The sequence below is a fragment of the Oratosquilla oratoria genome, chromosome 23 (genome assembly GCF_046742065.1).
Source record: "Oratosquilla oratoria isolate Oo_2021 chromosome 23, ASM4674206v1, whole genome shotgun sequence".
Lineage (NCBI taxonomy): Eukaryota > Metazoa > Arthropoda > Malacostraca > Stomatopoda > Squillidae > Oratosquilla > Oratosquilla oratoria.
The window spans coordinates 59,649,699-59,670,372 of NC_134799.1; the positions used below are offsets into that span (position 1 = coordinate 59,649,699).

Sequence of the window (20,674 nt, forward strand, 5' to 3'; positions counted from 1 at the left end):
CAAGTGGAATCAGTGGTCACGGCTATCGTTGACTTGTACCCCGACTATCTTCGTCGCGGAAGAAAGAGGGAGATTCTGGTCGGCGTCGTGTGTATCATTGACGCCGCGATTGGCTGCACAATGGTCATGCAGGTAGGTTTCAAGTGTGATTTTTCCTCATACCGCTTGATTACTATGCTAGTTTACGAGACAAATTTTTTGAACACTTTAATGAGGAGGTTTTAATGATCAAGTTTAACATCATGCTGGCATTGTGTGGGCCTTGGGCAAGGCTGAGCAAAATAGTCTCTCGTTCCTTGAATAACGTTATTGTCATGAAAGGATTGATGGAACAAAATCGTGTTTTGTGCAGCAAGAGTCTGACGGGCACAACAACAACAACAACAACAACAATAACCAACGTTTCATTTTTTTTCCCAGGGTGGCATGTACGTCTTCCAAATCTTCGACTACTTCTCCGCAAGTGGTATTATCCTCCTGACTATCTGTTGCTGCGAGGCTATCGTCATCTCGTGGATATACGGGTCAAACCGTTTCTATGACAACATCACCATGATGTTGGGCAGACGTATCAACCCTTACATGCGCATCGCCTGGAGTTACATCACTCCGATTCTCACTTTCGTAAGTACTCCCGTCTAACAATGTACCTTCCAGGAACCAACCCTAACCCTTCATCGAACTCCTCTCTTTCTCTCTCTTCCTCTTCTTCCCCTTCCCTCTTTATTCCCTTCTTTCTACTCCCTCTTTCCACGTTTCTGGCCACTTGATACAGACCACTGTTATGTCCTCAATACTTGGACTTCACTCCCCGCCACGCAGTCCAGACCTAAGAACACCCTCTGTATCTCTTTTTTCCAGTTGATGATTGTGTTCGCCATAGTGTTCTACCAACCACTGACCTACAACAAGACCTACGTGTATCCCGGGTGGGCCCAGGGCTGCGGATGGCTCCTCATCGTCTCTTCCCTTATCTGGATTCCTTGCTACTGCATATACAAGATCACAAAGTACCCCGGTACCTTAAGGGAGGTTAGTCGTCATCTGAATTCCATTTGTACTGAGTTACTGCTTCGTAGGTTGACACGAAAACAAACGCATACTGGAAGTCGCTATCGTCATGGTTATATACTTGCACTATGCAGTCCACGTGTGTGTATGTGTGTGTGTGCGTTAGTGATAATAGTCCACAGATCACAGCTTGAGACTTCACCCCTTCGATACCTCTTGTTCCAGAAATGGATCGCTTCCACGCGGCCCATCCTGAAGGCCCACCACATGCGGCCACAAGACTGGGAAGAGAACCCTCAGCTGGAGTACAAGAAAACCGTCACCATGGACCCCCTCACCGAGAACGCGTAAAGCAACTCGGGTACTTCGCAAGGTCTTGCGTCATACCCTTGTAGGGCTGTGAGCCTCAGTGGTGCTGAAGAAGGAGGAGGAGGAGAAGGAGGAGGAGGAGGAAAGGGAAGGTGTATCCAAGATCTCTGCGTTTTCTTCCAGTAGGCGAGATAAGCCTGTGTGGTCAGTAAAGAACCACTGGAGCAGTAGTGCAGCAGACTGGAGGACGTGTTAGTACGTTAACGGGAACAGTAAAGGTAAAAAGGAGCAGCCAGTCGGCAAGTCGGCCGGCGGCAGTTGTGAGAGAGAAAGGGAGACTTGCTTCTAAACTTTTGTATTCAAAAACCCCGTAAAGGAGGAGGAGGAGGAGGAGGAGGAGGAACTGGACTCCAGCTGTTGTAGTGGATCTCCAACACATTACATTGAAGTCATAAAGTTGTTATTACATCAAATATTCATGTAAGGTCATCGTACACCCGAGTTCAGTCCACGTGCATAGTACCAAACCGGGGTCATTGAACGGTGAACATATTTTTTTTTATGATTAACAAAAATAGATATCCCCCGCATATTGCAAGTGCACTTGGTCTGAACGAGTTATTAAAGCGATTCATGCATATCTGTTGATGATCACAAGATCAGCTGTCGCCCTTGGCGTTGCAACGCTTCTACCATTGCATACAAAGCTTGTACACACTTTTTCAATATGCGGTATGAATACTGCACAACTGATGATGCTGTGCATTCAAACTACTGCGCATGCGTCCCGCTCTGATCTTATGTGGTCCAATATCAAGCACACTTTCCGAAAGCTTGGTAAATTAAGTAACAGAAATTTGATAAAAAGAAGTTGCAGGGCTGAGGGCCAAAATGAGTCGCACCGTAGGTTGTAAGTCACGTGGTCATTGTTCATGTAGGTAACAGGAATCACTGATTCATTCATGAAGGATATCGTTAATCAATCTCAGATACTTGTCGTGTTTTCCATGGTTATTACGTAGAGGTATGTTTTGTTTAGTGCCCTGCGGGCAGGTTGGGAGAAGAATGGCCCAGGGCAAAAGGGACAAGCGCTGTTGGCATATTGTCCGTGCGGACATTTGACACAGCTTATTGAGAACTGGATCCTGTGTTAGCCAAGTTAGACATTTCTCAACAACTGCAAGGGCTCGAGCAGTTATCAGACATAAGCATTCAGCCATGAATACATTGTAAGCATACTTTAAGCATTAAGTCAACATATTCACATGTAGGGCATTCTGGATCAGGATTCCTGCCTGACCCTGGACTCTTGGAGAAATACTCCATCACGAGAAACAAAATCATTCAATTTTCTAACGGTTATTCCCACCTCCAGAATGCTTTACATCCCACTAGATCATACGATGTCACGAAGACCATGTTTTCATTGATCATGTTGAGTATATCTTAGCGCCATTGCAAAGTCGTTTCACCAACATCGTTTTTTGTAGCTGTTCTGTAAGCTGGAGGCACTGGGAGATAGGGCGCTTCAGTCGCACCAATTCAAGCGCCGTCACCTTTCATAACGCCATTGTGTGTGTTTTTCCAAATGAATATGAGTAGTCTCAAGTATGTGTGTGCATGTCACGAGTCCATATTAACACGTGAATGAGAAAGGCGTGATGGGTACTAATGTACGCAAAGGTGTGTGTGTGTGTGTGTGTGTGTGTGTGTGTGTGTGTGTGTGTGTGTGTGTGTGTGTAAATGCCGTGTTGAGCAATGTGGCAAATACATTTTAAGGTTTGAGGTGTGTAAGATTGTGTAAATAGCATACTGATTTGTGAGAATGACAATGAGTGTAATGAGTTTTCATTTCTACGAATACCTCAGTGGTCTGTGTAAATAGTACATTGATCTGTGAAAATATCGTGTTAACTTGAAAGGGGGCACGTTAGTTTTTGTATAAACCTGTTGCCTGGGTGAAAATAGTGATTGTCCATGAGGAAGGAAGCGTGTGTGAAAATAGCACATGAATGAAAGAATCCCCCCACACACAACATCCCCTCCCCCAACTAAGGCACAGGGGTGACCAAAGTCTTGCTTCCTATACACGAGTTACTATGTATTTCTATTTCATGATCGTCTAGTTCCCCCTTTGTTTATCCTAGTCACTCCACCTATTACTTCAGTGAAAACTGTGATCTCGGCTTCTTGGTTAAGTGTCGCAAACGGTAGAGTACCCATACTCTTGCTTTGATAGGGGGTAAGGAGCCTTCCTGGTTCGCGTGGGGCAAAATAGTGTCCCTGCGATAGAGCTCTCCATTGACGCTGGTCACGTGCGGAACTCCCGCGGTTCGTTACCTGATTTGTCGTTTTTTCGAAAGTCTTCCGATGAAAAGATATATTTGTGTGTGGTCACTGGAGGGATTGGTTAGATCCCTATTCTGTAGTACCCTGGCAGGGATCTGGTGGTTCCTAAAAGAGTGAGAGAGAGCATGAACGAGCGAGAGAGAGAAGAGAGAGATATAGGATTTTCGATGTGGAGTCTTTCACTGTGAGCCAGCAGTGACTGTACCAGTCACTAATCATGATCATGCCACCAGTCTTTCCCTGCTTGCGACCTCTTGTCAGTCACTGAATTAAACCATAACCAGTCAGTCATTCCTTACAATTCCTCCACCTTATCCTATCAACCCGGAATTCAAAGTCAGTCTAAAAACCATTCCTTATTCTCGTATATATTTTTTTCTCATGTCATTCACATTATTAGTCGTAATCATATAAACTTATTTAGTCATTCCTTGTTCGCCTACTTGGTCAAATGCTGATTAATTAAAAGAATAGTCCAAGTCGCTTGTAGGATTTGAAGTCCGGCACAAGAATGTCAGCACTACAATTCATTTCCCCAAAGCCATTCGTCCTACAGTGGCGGAAGGCATCATACATCGTCATGATATACCAATAATAATTTCCTTTTTTGGAAATGTTAAGTTTTAATAGTAGCCCAATTGTAAGGCGTAATTAAGTAAATATGTTAATGTATATTTAATTTCACGTCAATTCGGCATCGCAGTTAGTTCCTTTTTTTCGATTCTGAAAAATGTGGAGGGAAACGATTAGTCAATGAAGTCTGGCTACAAATGTTGACCAACTCAAGGTCGTCCATACCTTTGGTTGTATCGACGACAGTCGACCAGTTGCTCATATTGTTATTGTTGTTATTACCTTTCTGCAATGTACAAGTGGCTTTTAACAATTACCCGCGGACACTTCAAAAGAAAGCTTTACTTGTTAAACGCAAACAGAAAGAGAAAGTTGAACATATTAAAAAGAAAACGAGGCGAAAATGAAAGAGGAGAGACACTGCGGGAAGACATGAAGAATGTGTGCGCAGTAACCTGCGCACTAGGAGAATCCTAGACTCAGTCAGACGATGCCTCTGTCTTTGACCCTGGAACCTTAACTAGCTAACTATTAGGTTAAACTAGTACATGTGTTGGTCAGGGATCTCTTTAATGAAGTACTGATATAACGTCATCCTCGTTAAAGTAGGGTGTGTGATTAAAGTAACGCATAAAGACAAAGGAGCACATGGTAGTGATATTCACTTACAAGACTTCCAGTTCGACTGATGGAGAGGAAGTGTCTGTTATTGTATCGTAAATGTGTCTGAGCGCTCATCAGAGTTTTTCAGAATTTCAAAACTTTCATGTAACACACACAATCACTTACACATACATATGCACACAATGCATATATATATATATATATATATATATATATATATATATATATATATACATATGTGTGTGTGTGTGTGTGTGTGTGTGTGTGTGTGTGTGTGTGTGTATGTGTGTGTATGTGTGTGTGTGTGTGTGCGTGTGTGTGTGTGTGTATGTGTGTGTGTGCGCGCGCGCGCGTGTGTGTATGTGTGTGTGTGCGCGCGCGCGTGCAAAATATTATTTGTAGTTCACAATAAGAATGAGAAGTGCTTATATCACCCAAGTGATAATTCAAAGTGATACTTAGAAATAACCAGACATTATTTCTTTCATGTCATTGGAAATCGTACATCATCCCAATTACATTATAACAAACCTTTTTTTTTTTCATTTCCTTTCTTTAAAGACATTTGCCTACTCGAAGGCCCTAAAGCTGTATAGTGGATATGACACTTTGAACAATGGTACAAATGGAATTTTGTTCGCTCTGACATGAGGCACACCCTGGACGGCCTCTATCGAGTAAACGATGATGTGTGCGTGTTTGTGTGAGCTGGCGAAGGAGAGTTCATGTCTGAGTCCTTGCTTATTAAGCCTCGATAGGCTCTTGATCGAAACGCGGCTTTTCGAACCCAAGTCACTCCAAAAGACGCGCAGCAACACATGTCTCATAAACCACCTGGCTTTTGCGCGAGACCCGCCGAAGTGCTTGGCGGCCTTCGGTTGAAGTCGTGCTTCGAAATTCAACATTCAAAGAACATTTCGGCTCCTGGGAACGTGTTAACGACTTCTGAGTCCGGGCCGATCATAACAAGTTCGTGGCTCATTCACTGATGCTTCCAAGCTGATCGTGGCGACGAAGGTGAATGGACGAAGAGTACGGAAGTGTTAAATTAGGTCTTCACTAGATGAGGATCCTAGGAAGGGACCAGTAACCCTCTTGCAGTAGTTTAGTTGTAAATGGAGGATAGAAACACGCTGTCAAAAACCCGGTTGATCGTGCTTTTCGTCCTCAACTGAGAGATTTCTCCCTCGGTCGTTTTGCCACGCAGTGCACGATGAATGGCTGCTAACAAGAGATAACACGTTTGGGCCTTAGTGATACAGTCGCCTTCGTAAGCTCGTTAGGTACTAACTCATTAGTTATCACTTCGAGAGGCTCCCTTGTCGGCTGTATGTTTTAGTGTTGCTGATATCATTATTATTACTATTATCATTACTATTATGATCAACTTTGTTGTTATCATTGCCACCAGAGGCAACACGTTTCGGCTGTTTCCCACGTTCGTGTAAGCTCTTAGGTATCCTACAGAACTTTCTCTAGAATCACAATCACTTAATGGATTTCGTTGTCATATCTTGAAAGTAGGAACGAATGTGTTCAAGGTGACCACTATTCTACGAAAATTAACCCATCTACTGTACTATTTCCCCCCCCCCGTGACAGTATTTAAAGGCCTTCTATCCTTTCATACACAGTATTAAATCATCTTCCAACAATTTAAGGCCTCCCTCCCCCCTTTTCTTTTCCGTGCTTGATGTTAGAGCCACAGGTAACCTAAGCATAATACACAGGTGCAAAAAAACTCGCACAGAACCCAAAAATTTAGAAAAGCTAATAATAACTATATATATATATATATATATATATATATATATATATATATGTATATATATATATATATATGAATCAATAACCAAAGAGACGTGGATTGTCTTTAGGCATTACGGGGAGAGTGGTTGGAATCGATCTGTTACTCGAATTGATTTACTAACGTACATAATCCAATCTACCAGGTGATATATATATATTATATATATATATATATATATATATATATATATATATATATATATATATATATGCATACATACACATACAAACGCTTAATATCGTTAGTGCATAATATACAATTTGGAGTAGAGGCACCGTGGACATCTCGTCCAACGTAACATCCGTTTGTGTTCGACAGTCCTTCGCAGTTCCATCTCAGCGGAATCTGATCATCGTGACAGACATAACGCCACGTCTCGTTACACAGTGATGGATCAAATCATGAACATGAAGTAATACTGGTGTTCTTCGGTAGCTTGAACGACTAGAACAGACAAGAACACAGACGAGAACAGATCCAACCAATAACAAGAGAAGGAGTGAAGCGTGGTGTAATTCCAGGGAATAGTAGACTTTAAGTCAATCATTTGCACCAAATTACCAGCACCCCACAGTGTCACGAAAAAGTCCAAGTCAAACATATTTAAAGTATTTGAGGCAATAATTCATTTCATTTGTCCATGAAGTCACATATATATTTTTTCATATGTACAGGAGTAGGGAAACGTGTTTCGATAGGGTTACGTGTGGCAAGGTGACAGCTTGCAAGCTCGTGGAAGACAAAAATAGGGTCAATGCACATATGCTTGTGCGCACCCTCCCACTCATATTATTGATAAATTCAATTTTCTTACAAAAGGAACAAAAAATAATCTTTGGTGTATCTGTACTGCTCCATATATTTTCTTACTATTTGGAGTATACCTATTTTATGCTGTTTCAATAAATTGTAGAACCAGCTGTATGTTTTTCATTTAACTTTATTATGTATTAAGGCTTCAGAAATATAATGGATAAGATAAATATTAAATACTTACATATACCAAAGGCTTTTTCCCCCTACACGGAGGGTAGCCAAAAAGAAAAAGGCATAGAAACCACTCCCACCCATTCCATTTCCTATATATTCCACTTCCCTCCACCCTCCTTCCTCCCTATTATCTTAAATAGAACAAAATAAATCAATGATGAAAAAAATAAAAGTGGGATGAATGGAAGAGGATTCAGTTTAATTAGAGAATGGTAGATCAGAAAATGGTTCATAGAATAAGATGAAAAATAAGAGAAAAGGGAAGATTAGAAGTTAGAATATTCAATATAGCCTATGCAAATACAGACTGATCGATATAAACAAAAATATGAATAAATTACCACCTTAAGAAAATACTAAGACCATAAGAATGGTGAAGACTGAAGGCAAGAGTGGAAAATGGATTTCAATACAAAGAAATGTAAAATCTTGGAAGCGGGCCAAAATGTAGAATAACAACGAAATAATATGAAATGGGAAATTAATTATTAACAAAGATAAAAGAGTAAAAGGCCTTCCGAATTTTAATCAGGGATGAGCTATCACTTGGAAGTTATACGACAATAACAGGAGAGACTTGCTGAAAAATATGAGTAACATTTCACTACATGGAAGAGGACATGATGAAGAAAATCAATTAAAGTTTGATTTGTTTCAGACTGGTATATGCAGCGGTGATGTAGTCACCGCACCTAAAGAAATATATAAGAAAAAGATTACACAGGGCAGTAACCAAGATGATCCCAAGTTACAATACACAGGAGGAAAGCTTGAAAAAACAGATAGATAAATACGAGAAATAAAAAATATAGGGTAAATAAGAATAAGAGTGAAGTAAGACAACACAATGATATTTAGATCAGAGAAAGGCATGTACACAGGATTTGTCTGTATGGCATGAACGATCAACAAAAGGTCATAGTAAAAACCAGACTTGTTTGAAGGATGTTAGAAAGCATAGCCTCCCACAAAGACGTTTAAAATTATGGAATAAGTTAGAAGAAAATACAATTCAAGCCAACACCATAACTGAATTTAAAGCAGTTTGATGAGAGGAGGCAAAGAGATGCGAACCTATGAGCATGCTTCAAACCCCTTATATTACAACTAAGCAATTACACATTGATGCCAATCCACCAAGGTTTCTCTGAGAAAGCTCCTAAGCAGCTGCCTCTCTCAATCCAAACAGCTCTTGGCAAGATCGGTTTGATAAGCGGCGGCAAAGGTGCGAACCTATGAGCATGCTTCAAACCACTTATATTACAACTAAGCAATTACACATTGATGTCAATCCACCAAGGTTTCTCTGAGAAAGCTCCTAAGCAGCTGCCTCTCTCAATCCAAACAGCTCTTGGCAAGATCGGTTTGATAAGCGGCGGCAAAGGTGCGAACCTATGAGCATGCTTCAAAGCCCTTATATTACAACTAAGGAAATTACACATTGATGCCAATCCTCCCAAGGTTTCTCTGAGAAAGTTCCTAAGCAGCTCTTGGCAGGATCGGTTGACCCATCTCACCCAAGAATTCCATGGGCGTTCCTTTCGTCTCCTCTATCAGGAGTTGTTTCTTGTGGAGATAACCCTGCAAGTGGGATCAGAATCAGGGATTTACCACATGCCCATGTAGCTGGACCTAACATTCAAGAATCATTCTGGTAACAGCCATGACTGAGCCACAGAGCAGTTTCTGGTTTGATAATAGTCATTCCAGTGATACCTCATGATTCTCCCAAGGCATTTGGTATCAAAGATGTCGAGATGCTTCTTCAAATCGGTAATTAATATTCATATCTCACAGCCGTACAGCAAGATATGAAGCACAATTGACTAGAAGATTCAGATCTTAGTCATCCTGAACAAATACCAACAATGCCATATACTCTGGTTGAGCAAGTACATAACACCATGGGAAATGACAATTCTTTAGAAGAATTCCTTTCGTGATCAACTACTATGTATAACATTAGCACTCTATGTGGAACTTTGCATAGTATCGATCCCCTCACCACAAGCATGAACAGACTGAACTATGTCCCCCAGTGAGCTCCCAAATAACTGGACAATGGTTTTGGTCAAGGAAAACTGGAGTCCAACAAGTGTCACTCATCAACAGACAACATTACAGTATGGCTTCCCTAAGTGATTTGTGGTCTTGCCCGGAGGCTGCTATCGGTTACCTGTAGGACGTTTGTTCCCTGCAAGAGACCAGGATTGACTGATTAATGTCACTTCCATACAGAGGACCTCCAACAACACAAAAAATACAGTATCATCAACAAAAACAATACGAGTGACCTTAATGATCCCAATGGATGCTTAACAATATTGATCAACAACTCTGCCCAATACCCAGTCCTTGAAAATGTTAATAAATTGTTGGGTGAGGATGTACCCTTGCCACACTCGTAAATTAACAGGAAAGAAGTCTGACATGCATCCTCCACACTTTATAGCACTCTTTGTCCCAGAGTATAAGCCAAACATCAAGTACAATTGTGAATCAATTGAATTTTCTCCTCCTCTACTCTTTCACCAATCACATTCACTGTTGCAGGTTTATGTAGTTATACTGTTTACTTAAGCAATCTCGAATCTCTGCATATCTCACTTAGGTTACAAAATTCTTAAGTCAGCTATTCAATCGGGCCCCCGGCCATTGTTTATAAGCACAAAGCGGAACGTGAACATATGCGACTTACTTGCCTGTTGGCTGTGTTGACCATAAAAATATAACACCCGTCTTCTACCCCTCTCTCTACCAACTTTTCTACCAGCCTCTTTCATCCTTCCTCCCACCCTACTCCTGCGCCTTCTCCCATCCTATTCATCCTCCTCCCCTTCCCACTACTCCTCTTCCTCCTTTTCCCACACTTCCCTCCTCCTCCCCCTCCCACTCTACTTTTCCTCCTCCCCCACCCCACCCTACTCCTCTCCCTCCCACTCTACTCCCCCAAACCTTCTTCTACTCCACCCCCGTCCCGGCGAGAACTAAAGCTCTTGCAGTGGAATATCAACAGTCTTGTTGGCAAAATCCCCGTCCTACGGGCTGCCTTGGCCACAATGAACGTAGATGTAGCTCTCTTGCAGGAGACTAACTGGCCAGTCAACCGGCCGCTTCGAGCCTGTGGATACCAGGTATACTATACAACTCGTAGCGGGGATTCGTTTGGACTCGCTGTGTTGGTTCGGAGAATGATTCTAAGTGAACCTGTGCATTCCATGCCTTAAGGTAAACGAGTAGAGGCGTTGGCTGCCAGAATCACCATTGCCGGGGGCACCCTCATCCTGTACAACATGTACTGTTGGCCCCTGGGGAGATGCTCTCCCTAGCCGGCCATGAAACCACATTCATTGCCGGGGACTTTAATCCGCATTACCCCCATCTTCTGCTCCCTCCGACGACCCAATCCTACTGGACACATCCTAACAACGCTCCGCGTGCATAGCTCATCGTGCTCACTGGATGGTGGACCCACACTTCACTACTGACCATTTTGCTCTCGTCACGACTTTAGCCGTGGACTTTCCCCCCTCACCCTCACCCTCACCCACCTCGACGTTGGAATACAGGGTAAGCCAATTGGACACTTTTCCAGTAGGGACTAGACCACAGGTACCAGTCCTACGTCCTCCCACAGGACATAGGCGACCTACATCGAGATTTCGTCGCCACGGTCCAGGGGCTGCGGAACAAGCTGTCCCCAGAACAAAGCCAAGCTTCAATCGATATGCTGACCGATGGTGTTATAACGACATCGTATGGGAACAAAATCACCATGCCAACGTATGCCGTACATAAGACATAAGAATGAAGGAGACTGCAAGAGACCATAAGGCCTACATTAGGCAGCTCCGTATCCATCACCACTTGTCATCCCCATCCATAAAGTTGTCTAATCGTTTCTTTAAACAACTGATAGTTTCAGCGCTCACTACATGGTTACTAAGTCTATTTCATTCGTTGACCACCCTATTAGTAAACCAATTCTTGCCTATTTCCTTTTTAAATCAAAAATTGTCCAGTTTATAACCATTACTGCGAGTCCTGCCCTGTTGTCTTAATATGATGACCTTGTTTGCATCACCCTTGTTAAAGCCTTTGATCCACTTGAACCCCTCTATTAGATCACCCCGCACTCTGCGTCTTTCCAGAAAGTGTAAGTTAAGGTGCCTAAGCCTCTCTTCGTAAGGCAAATTTCTGAGTCCATGTATCATTTAAGTCATTCGTAGGTTTTTGCGGCGCCTTCAATCCATCAAGGCACGGGCTCTCCCGCGCCCTGCCATCAGGCACGCGCGGGCGGCCACCCACAGGGTTCGGGAAGAAAGGTGGCTGGAATGGTGTGCCCCTTTCTCTGGTCAAACCATCGCTAGCGCCCTCTGACTGCGGCTAGCTACAGTTGCAGTCTCCCGCACCCCCGCAGCCCAAACAAAAGGCGAAAATGTTGGCACAGCAATTTGAGGAACGCTCCTCTTCTACCCAATTCCCCCTACCAGTCAGGCAAGAGCTGACGGCCTATACATACACACACATACACACACACACACACACACACACACACACACACACACATATATATATATATATATATATATATAAATATATATACATATCTATATAATATCGGAAAGTTTTCAAACACTGGACTCAGAGTAACAGATATAATACCAACGTTTTGAACCCTGTCCAGGGTTTGTCTTCAGGGTTATACAATGTCAGCAAAAGGAATCAATTAAATAGCATACCAGTGTTCCCTCGGACAGGTACCACCAGACTGAACAGAATTGCAAGTCTACAGAATTTTCCCATTGTAAAAACATCCAGCCCTCATCCAAGAATTTGAAGAGCCCCGGACAGGGTTCGAAACGTCGGTAGTAAATCTGTTACTCTGAGTCCAGTGATTGAAATTTTTCCGATAACCTGACTCCTGGACTCTAGCTCTTTACGAATGTAGAACAGGCTTATATATATATATATATATATATATATATATATATATATATATATATATATATATATATATAATTTTCTCTTGAAACTGCAGTTAGACTTAACCGTTGACATAACAATTTCGTAAGCAATTGTTAGACGGTTGTTATCAATTAAATTAAAAAAAGGATTGATGGAGTTACAATAGTTATTTTTTAAACATCTTTGAAAGAGGTTTCTGTGGTGAGAACTAAAGTTTTATGGCAGCTGGCTCTAACCTTGCTGAGGGCTTGATCCAGGAACCAGGATGGATATGCCAATTTCAAAAGTTGCCTTTTGTTGAGGTCAATCTCCTTGTCTAAGAATCTAAGACTAAAAATCCTAAAAGCTCTCAAAACTATACTCAACTTCCATCAGATTCACATAAAATGTGACAATATCTGTATCTGAATTTTTCATGTCTTATGCTAAGCAACATTTCTTCAGTCATCATCTGAGGTGAGTGGAGAGTTGTTGTGACTATGATAAACTGACGTGGCTCTTGTCCTCTCTGTTGTATTCATGAGTAGACGAGGGTCGCCATGTAATGAAGTGGTGAGGATAAACCTGCTTCGGCTTTGCTGTATTGTTTCTGATCAAAGCAATAGGATTGCCCTTCACCCACAAAGGATGGGTGTGGGAAGGGTGAAGGATGGGTTCATACCTTGGCTGACCACCTCCCTTAGACATACATACATATACCAAGGCTTTTTCCCCCTTACAAGGGAGGTAGCCAAAAAGGAAAAGACATAAAATTATTCCCACCCATTCCATCCCTCAATACACTCCACACCCCTCCACCCTCCCTCTTATCTTTGTACCTCCTGGATGACGGGTCATCCCTGCACCTTGTCCACTGCCCTGGGTCAGAAGCAGTGTCGCAAGACACAGCACATCCACAGCAAGGCCGCTTCATTAAATCGGCGACCCCCCCCCTCTCCGTCCCCCCATGCATAAAAGGAGAAGACGGGGAGAAATCCCTTAGAAAGGGAGTAAATGTTTTTTGTTATGTGTATATATAATCCAGTTAATTGCGACACTGGTTCTGACCCTTGGCAGTGGACAGGATGCAGGGATGACCCGTCATCCAGGAGGTGCCAAGATAAGAGGGAGGGAGGAGGGTGGAGGGGAGTGGAATATATAGGAAATGGAATGGGTGGGAGTGGTTTCTATGTCTTTTTCTTTTTGGCTACCCCCCGTGTAGGGGGGAAAAGCCTTTGGTATATGTATATGTAAGATTTGGCAGCCATAATGGGCAAACAAAATAAAATAAAGTTTTAATCTCTAATAGTGTTTATTATAATAATGATAAAATGAAGATGCTAAATTCAACAAAGAAGAAACAGGAACAAGAGTATTGATGGTTACAGTTTCTGTTGTTGAAAAGGCTTACATGTTGATGAATCTCAGAAGAGGAAAAAAAAAATATCGGGATGAATCTTGTACCTAACCCACACCCGACCTTGACCTCGGCCAAAACACAACTAAGCTCGACACGCCCTGGCCACTACAGATCCTTTTTGTATTTAAAGACTTGGTGCAGTGTTGAATCTCGGGATGTAAGACCGTATATCCGAGGTTCGTACCGTCTCCCTTCAACTATTATTCTTCAGATGAGACCCTCAAGACTGTTCGGCTTAGCGTCCATACTCTAATCATTGAATGATCGTGTGGACAATTTTCCAGGAATGGATCTATCAGTCCATGTGACATTCTGACTCCAATCGTGATCACTGCAGTGAGGCCTTTACCTCCTCATCCCTTTCCAGTGAATGAGATCAAGAGAGAGGATGTTGCGAGGCGAATATCGGTGGTAATATTCTCTTGCCAAGTTGGCTTGACTAGATTGGTAAGAGATGATGTCCGGTGACTGGATATGGATGGGAAATCTTACCAACGCTTGCAGGTTTGTAGGAGTGAAAGTTGGTTGATGTGATGTTGTGAGAAGCTACAAGTGCACCTTTGGAGAGGTGTCCTTGGCGGTCGCATGGCCTTAGTGAAGCTGTTGAGATTTTCCTTCGAGAGTGCTTAGAAAGCGAGAACACTGTTGTAATGGTGACCTTTCTTGTGTTTTTATGTACATTTCCCGCTGTGTTTATTTATTGATATATATGTATAATTATTAATTTGTATATTGTGTACATCTTTGTAATCGAACCATGCTTCTTTTTTTTTCCGCGAATTCGTGGCGTGCCCAGCGACGCCAGTCTTTTGATAGCCGCGGAAGTGAGTGCACGCCAGTGCTTGTATAAACACTATCATTTTAAAATTGTGTGTTATTCAGCCACCCTAACACTGTTGTACCATTGACAAACTCTACTGGTGCAGTCTGTCATCGTGAGGATGTTGAATCGGGCTAGTAAGAGCTGCAGTATAATTCTTAGCAATTGGTAGAAGCGTTTCGCCCATGCTCTAAGAGGCATAAAGCGGGTCTTTAGTCAACGGAACTCAAAAGCTGTATCATCTCTCTCCAAGAGACCGATATGACGATCCTAACCACATCCAGAATCCGACTAAATGCCCAACAGATTGCATCTATCTCTTCCTGGATGTTTGTGGAGGCAGTAGATCCAAGAATGAGTTTGTTTCTAAGCAGAACCCTAAATGCTGATTTGCTAGGGTGTTGAACTCACTAGATCTTGACTCCGCTTGCTATGCTAACGTCTTGCGACCTTGAGGCATGCACATCCTGGAATTATCACTCAAGGTTTCTGGCTTTACATTTGCTCCCAACAAAACTGATGCCGTTCTAGGAGGAACCACAGCCATAAAACATTCAAGCTACCCACCGGTATAGATCACTCAGGGTTGTCCATTTCGAGCACCTCTCAAAGTAGGTGGATTTGTTCATCCGGAAAATTAACAGCGGACCCAACTTCGGTGTCCTTAACTTCGATTGAACATCCAAATAAAATAAAATCCAAAATTTCTTGGGAAGGTGCAATAGTTTGGTTGTAGAGTGGAGGACTGGTTTGTTGATATTCAACAATCCGACTCCCACATAGTTCCACTAAAATCACAGGCACCGGTTGTTACAACCATCGTCACACAAATTTTAGACTAATGTCGATTCATATTAAATATTCACAAAAGAACAGACATAAATAGAACTGGTCAATATAAGGAGCATTGTGACAATTGTACTTTTTATCAAACGCTAAATACTTGTAAGCTCTAGTACTATACAGTATACACAAAATATCACCCTGTAGACTTAATTCTCTTGATTAGCATTGGGAAAACGTTCTATATATATTCGCACACTTTGCATGTTTGGTGCAAACGTAAAGTTATGTACGTGCACCACAACAGCACTCGCTTGGCAAAACTGCCTCAATTTATAAGTACTACAGTGGCTGATGCCTTCCAGGAAGTTGAGAAGGTTCGTAAAAGTCTTTCGTGATCTCATAATTTGGTATCGTAAACGGTATAAGCTTGTTCAAACTTCCTAAAAGACACCAGCCATACTGCATATAAGTGAAGATAATTGCACACATATTTTGGACACCCTACGTTGATTTGCACAAAAAAGGAAAAATAGAAATAAATAAGATTCTGAGCAATGACAACATTTGAAATAAATTGAGGAACTATGTTGGAACGTCTGACTATCCAATGCTGTAGTGCCTCGTTGAATAGTGTGAATAGTACTCTATATCTTGTTTGTCGTAATATACATTATATGTGGAAGTATTCTTTTATCCTATATGGTTTCGTGGGTGGCACGAGTCATCGTGTTACAGCTGTTTTCGTAAACATCGGGAACATAGCTAAAGATGGTCTGTGTGAATGTACTGTAGATCAAAACAATAGTAACAATCAAAGCTCATTGTACATCCAAAGCCTTTGATGAAGCATTTTCCATTAAAAGATATTTTGAGCTCAGCAAAAAAAAGTTTGTCAAAGAAAGACCCTTTCTAGTTAAAAAAGAAATATGCTATGTCTCTATGTTATTGAAACTTCCTGTGTCCCTGTACATTTCAAGATTGCAGTGTTGCCTTCGTGTGTTCCAAGTATTTCCGCAGAACCGTCCCTGAAGTTCCGTCAAGGTCAATAGATGATGCTGAAGAAGAATAAATAAATACATAAATAAATTGATAAACTGATAACTACACAAATAAATGATTTATATAAATATATAAAAAGCTGGCTTTTATCAATATATTAAAACGTTCTACAATGATGCTCACATTGGTTATAAGAGCAAAGCTTTAAAAAAAAAAATCATTAGCCGAGCAAGTGGGTCTGTCCCACACCTATCATCGTAACTCTAACTTCCTTCCATTTCATTCTTTCCTTACAATAAACCCCTAAATCCCCCCCTCCCGCCCTCTCCCCCATCTTATCTATCCTGCCCTGTACTACTTATATATAGAGACGCTCATAGAAGAAGTCACATATAATTCAAAACATGTTAAGTGGGATGAGAAGTCAACTTCATATAAGTCTGCCGCATTCAGTCCTATACAGAAGCATATCACCAGAAACTGGCCTCTGTCGTCAGATGAAAATTGAACACAGATAAGGATTCCAGAACGCGCTGTGGTGTGCCTCCACAACGATGCAAATGAATACAATTTTCCTCGTCCTCCCCCGTGACAACCGCCCACTACCATCTTCCATACGGTGACGCCTACGTAGGCGGCATGAGGAGCAAGTGGGTACTCGATGATGCCGACGTCGCCATCTTGATTGTATTTATTGTAGTCGTACCTACGTAATTTCCATTCTCTCTAAACTAGCTTCATCAATTTTCTGTGGTTATCAAAATACACGGGTGAAAGAGAACGAACGACTGAGCACCGACTTTAATTTTTATAATGCGATTATGATGCAACATCGCACATCGGGCAGCTAATGCTGCCAGACGTGCGATGTGCCCTGGAGTGAAGAGGTAAGGGATCATCACCCAGCAGCAACCCTACCAAATGGTCTTTACCTTGTGCCCGTCTCCGGTTGTTCGCGCGATCCGTTTTTCTTGTGTTGTCCGGTGAGGGAGGAGCGGTGGGGACCTTGTAATAGTCCACGTCGGAATCGCCGGGGCCGGCCGGGATAGTGTCCGCAAAACCGGAGTTCTCGTCCTTCTTCGGTTCGGAAGAGGGCGGCCTGTTGTTTCCATCGCGACCGGCGCCAGTCTGATAAAGAAGAAACTCCTCTATATTTCGCTTGAGAGAATGCACAGGCTCCAGTGGAAGTGGAAGTGTATACCCAGAGTATGTACGTCCACATCTTAGATAGTTTGTGCCGAACGAGGGAGGGTTGAACGTTTACATTAGGTAAGAGAAAAATTTTGAATGTCGATTGGAGAAATAGAATTGTGGTACAGGTGAAAGAAAGCTCTCAAGCAAGCAGGAGGGAATTGGTGGATCAATTTTGCACCTTAAAGTGATCTCTATGGGTCATACAAATGACCTTATGAGGATATGCAAACGACACTGCAACAGAAGTTGGCGAGAAACAGGGATAGTAATTGAGATTCCAGTCTGAAAACAAGACTCGAAAGTGACCAACGAATACAGAAGCAAAAGAATAGCGACATTGATTCCCGTTAAATTTCACTATTCTCATAGAACTGACACATGTATCCAATAAGATAAGAGATAATAAGCTTTAATATTTCATACGTATGTACCTCACCGTACTGTTCACTAGCGCCCCCAACCGTATACGAGAGGTGCAACAGAGATGTGCCATGTCTCCTGTTTTGTCCTTAATGTATGGAAAGACTTACCCGCAGATCCCGCTTCATGGCACTAAGCTGACTCATAACATCAGTATTTTTGTCCCGGAAGTTCCTGAAAGGACAACAAGAGCCTTGACTTAGTCTTCAAGTCTCTGAGTACAATAGGTTTTCGAGGTAATGGTTGTGAGCATGTTCCAGCATCAACCAGAATTAACGGGTTTACATTTTCTTATTCCGAAATTCTGATCAATCATAATAATTTCCGAGACCTACATAACCTTCTTTGAAAAAAAAAATAATAATAACAATAAAAAAGAGAAAAAAAAAGACATAAAATGCACACACGAACATACCTTATCTCCTCCTCGGATGACTGGTTAAGTTTGTTCTTTTCCTCCTCACTGAGGTTATCCACTTTGATCTTCCAGTCGAATTGCGGACTTGGAGGACGAGAGCGCGTGGCCACTTTCTCTGTTCTTTTTCTATCAACAGAGAAGGGATAGAAGAACAAAGAATTAAGGATATGCAACTTAGTTTATTTCTATGACAAGACTGCAATGTATGCTGCGTCCTGTTTTAAGAAGTACAAGTGGTTAACTTGTTACGTTCAATTCTACTGTATTACATCTGAGAAAAGATGAACTCATTGTATGGCTACAGCTATATCCATCCAGCTGTTGTCATAAAGTGATTATACATACTGTTTTTCTCTAAGCCGCTGAACAGTGTAAACATAACTATGGTTGTGTTAGGGAAAACGACCAAGGCACGTTGACAGTACAGACATATCGTTAAAAAAAAAAAAAAAAAAAAAAAAAAAAAAAAAATCTTCATAGGTAACCGGCACATTTGAAAAAAAACATGCACATGCCCCGACAAGAGAGAAAAGCATCACATTCACACAACCCACGGCAAAGCACATCACCGTGCATGCAATCATGCCCTTGCAGTTGTCTGACAACAAAACAACACATGCATGACTTTTGTCACAGATTATTTTCTATGAAATGTGTTTGCCAGGATGTATAGAATAATTTATCTCGAAAAGTGAAAAAAAATCGTCCATCCTGTGAAAGGATAAAATCTCCGACCTGTAGTCATTGGTAGTAATATTTAGTAGATGGCAGCAGTCTATTCAGGGGTCACTTGCTATCAAAAAGCCCTTTTCCCATCTAGAAGCACTCCTATTACTTTCCCCACCCACTCGGTGTGTGTGTGTGTGTGTATATATATATATATACATGTATATATATATATATATATATATATATATATATATATGTATGTATGTATATATGTATATATATACATATATGTACATACATATATATATATTGTTTTGCAGTCTTTCACAAATGACACGTGAATATAATTTGCAGAAAAAAACACTGGTACATAAGAAACGTAGTCCGAACGTTTTCGTCTATTTATTCCCTTGATTCATTCCCTTGATGATGTCTTAAATAGACGACAACGTTCGGACTACGTTTCTTATTTACCAGTGTTTTTTCTGCAATATATATATATATATATATATATATATATAATATATATATATATATACATACATACATATGTGTATGTATACATGTACACGCAGCATCTAAGAGCATAGGAATGGAGGAAAATGCAAGACACTACAAAACTACTAAGCAGTTTCATGTCCATTACAACCTGTATTCCCTATCCATGAATTTATCTTTCTTTGAGCACAACCAGTTATTTCCGCGCTCACTACATGGTTACTAAAGCTTCCTTCCAGTGGTATGATGCTCATTAAAAAGTTTTGACTCCTTGAAGTATGCACTTACTTAGGCACCTGTGTTGGCATTCCCAGATTATAATTTTTTTACTATTTGCACCGATGCTTCAGGCTTAGGTATTAGAGCTGCCTCAATGCAGCAAGTAGATGCTGTTCTGCAGCAAGAATGATCAAACAGACTACCTGCCACCAACCAAAGATGCTGTGAAGTATTATATCGCCAGAGCCAGCTATCAAGCATGCATTTGGAACCAGGGTCTGGAAGCGACTTCGCCGACGCCCATATCACACAAAATAGAAAACCCACTTTTATGAATTAGTTATTTCTCTCGACAGAGGTATAAATGTATCAATAGTATCGAACGGAGTGCCCTTCAATGAAATGCATTAAAATAAATTAATCAAACTATATCAGCGTGAATGACTGTTCAGCCTTGAGAGTCCAAATATGTTCAAAATAACAAACATCTTGATCTTACACGCTTGCAAAAGCATAGATGGTTTGCATATACAAATATAACCCTGTATATGCATGTTGCATTACATGAAAAAAATGGACGTGCTTGGAATGAAGCGTTTACATTAACCGAGAATAAGC

General features: G+C 41.5%; 2 protein-coding genes across 3 annotated transcripts in view; one reads left to right on the forward strand and one right to left on the reverse strand.

Annotated features, from left to right (window-relative positions):
- LOC143038131 (sodium- and chloride-dependent GABA transporter 3-like) overlaps positions 1–7,596 on the forward strand; it is a 72,784-nt gene extending 65,188 nt beyond the window's left edge. Inside the window, exons 8-11 of the mRNA XM_076207134.1 lie at positions 1–132; positions 421–624; positions 862–1,032; positions 1,237–7,596. The exon at positions 1–132 is cut by the window's left edge and continues 119 nt beyond it. Coding sequence (XP_076063249.1) covers positions 1–132; positions 421–624; positions 862–1,032; positions 1,237–1,362 — 633 coding nt within the window. The 3' untranslated portion in view covers positions 1,363–7,596. The remainder of the gene's footprint in view (positions 133–420; positions 625–861; positions 1,033–1,236) is intronic.
- Positions 7,597–12,381: 4,785 nt separating this feature from the next.
- LOC143038133 (uncharacterized) overlaps positions 12,382–20,674 on the reverse strand; it is a 100,046-nt gene continuing 91,753 nt past the window's right edge. For both annotated transcript variants that reach the window (XM_076207136.1, XM_076207135.1), the window contains 4 exons: positions 18,668–18,796; positions 18,363–18,426; positions 17,571–17,766; positions 12,382–16,694 (listed from right to left, as the gene is read on the reverse strand). In XM_076207136.1, coding sequence (XP_076063251.1) covers positions 16,612–16,694; positions 17,571–17,766; positions 18,363–18,426; positions 18,668–18,796 — 472 coding nt within the window. In that variant the 3' untranslated portion in view covers positions 12,382–16,611. The remainder of the gene's footprint in view (positions 16,695–17,570; positions 17,767–18,362; positions 18,427–18,667; positions 18,797–20,674) is intronic.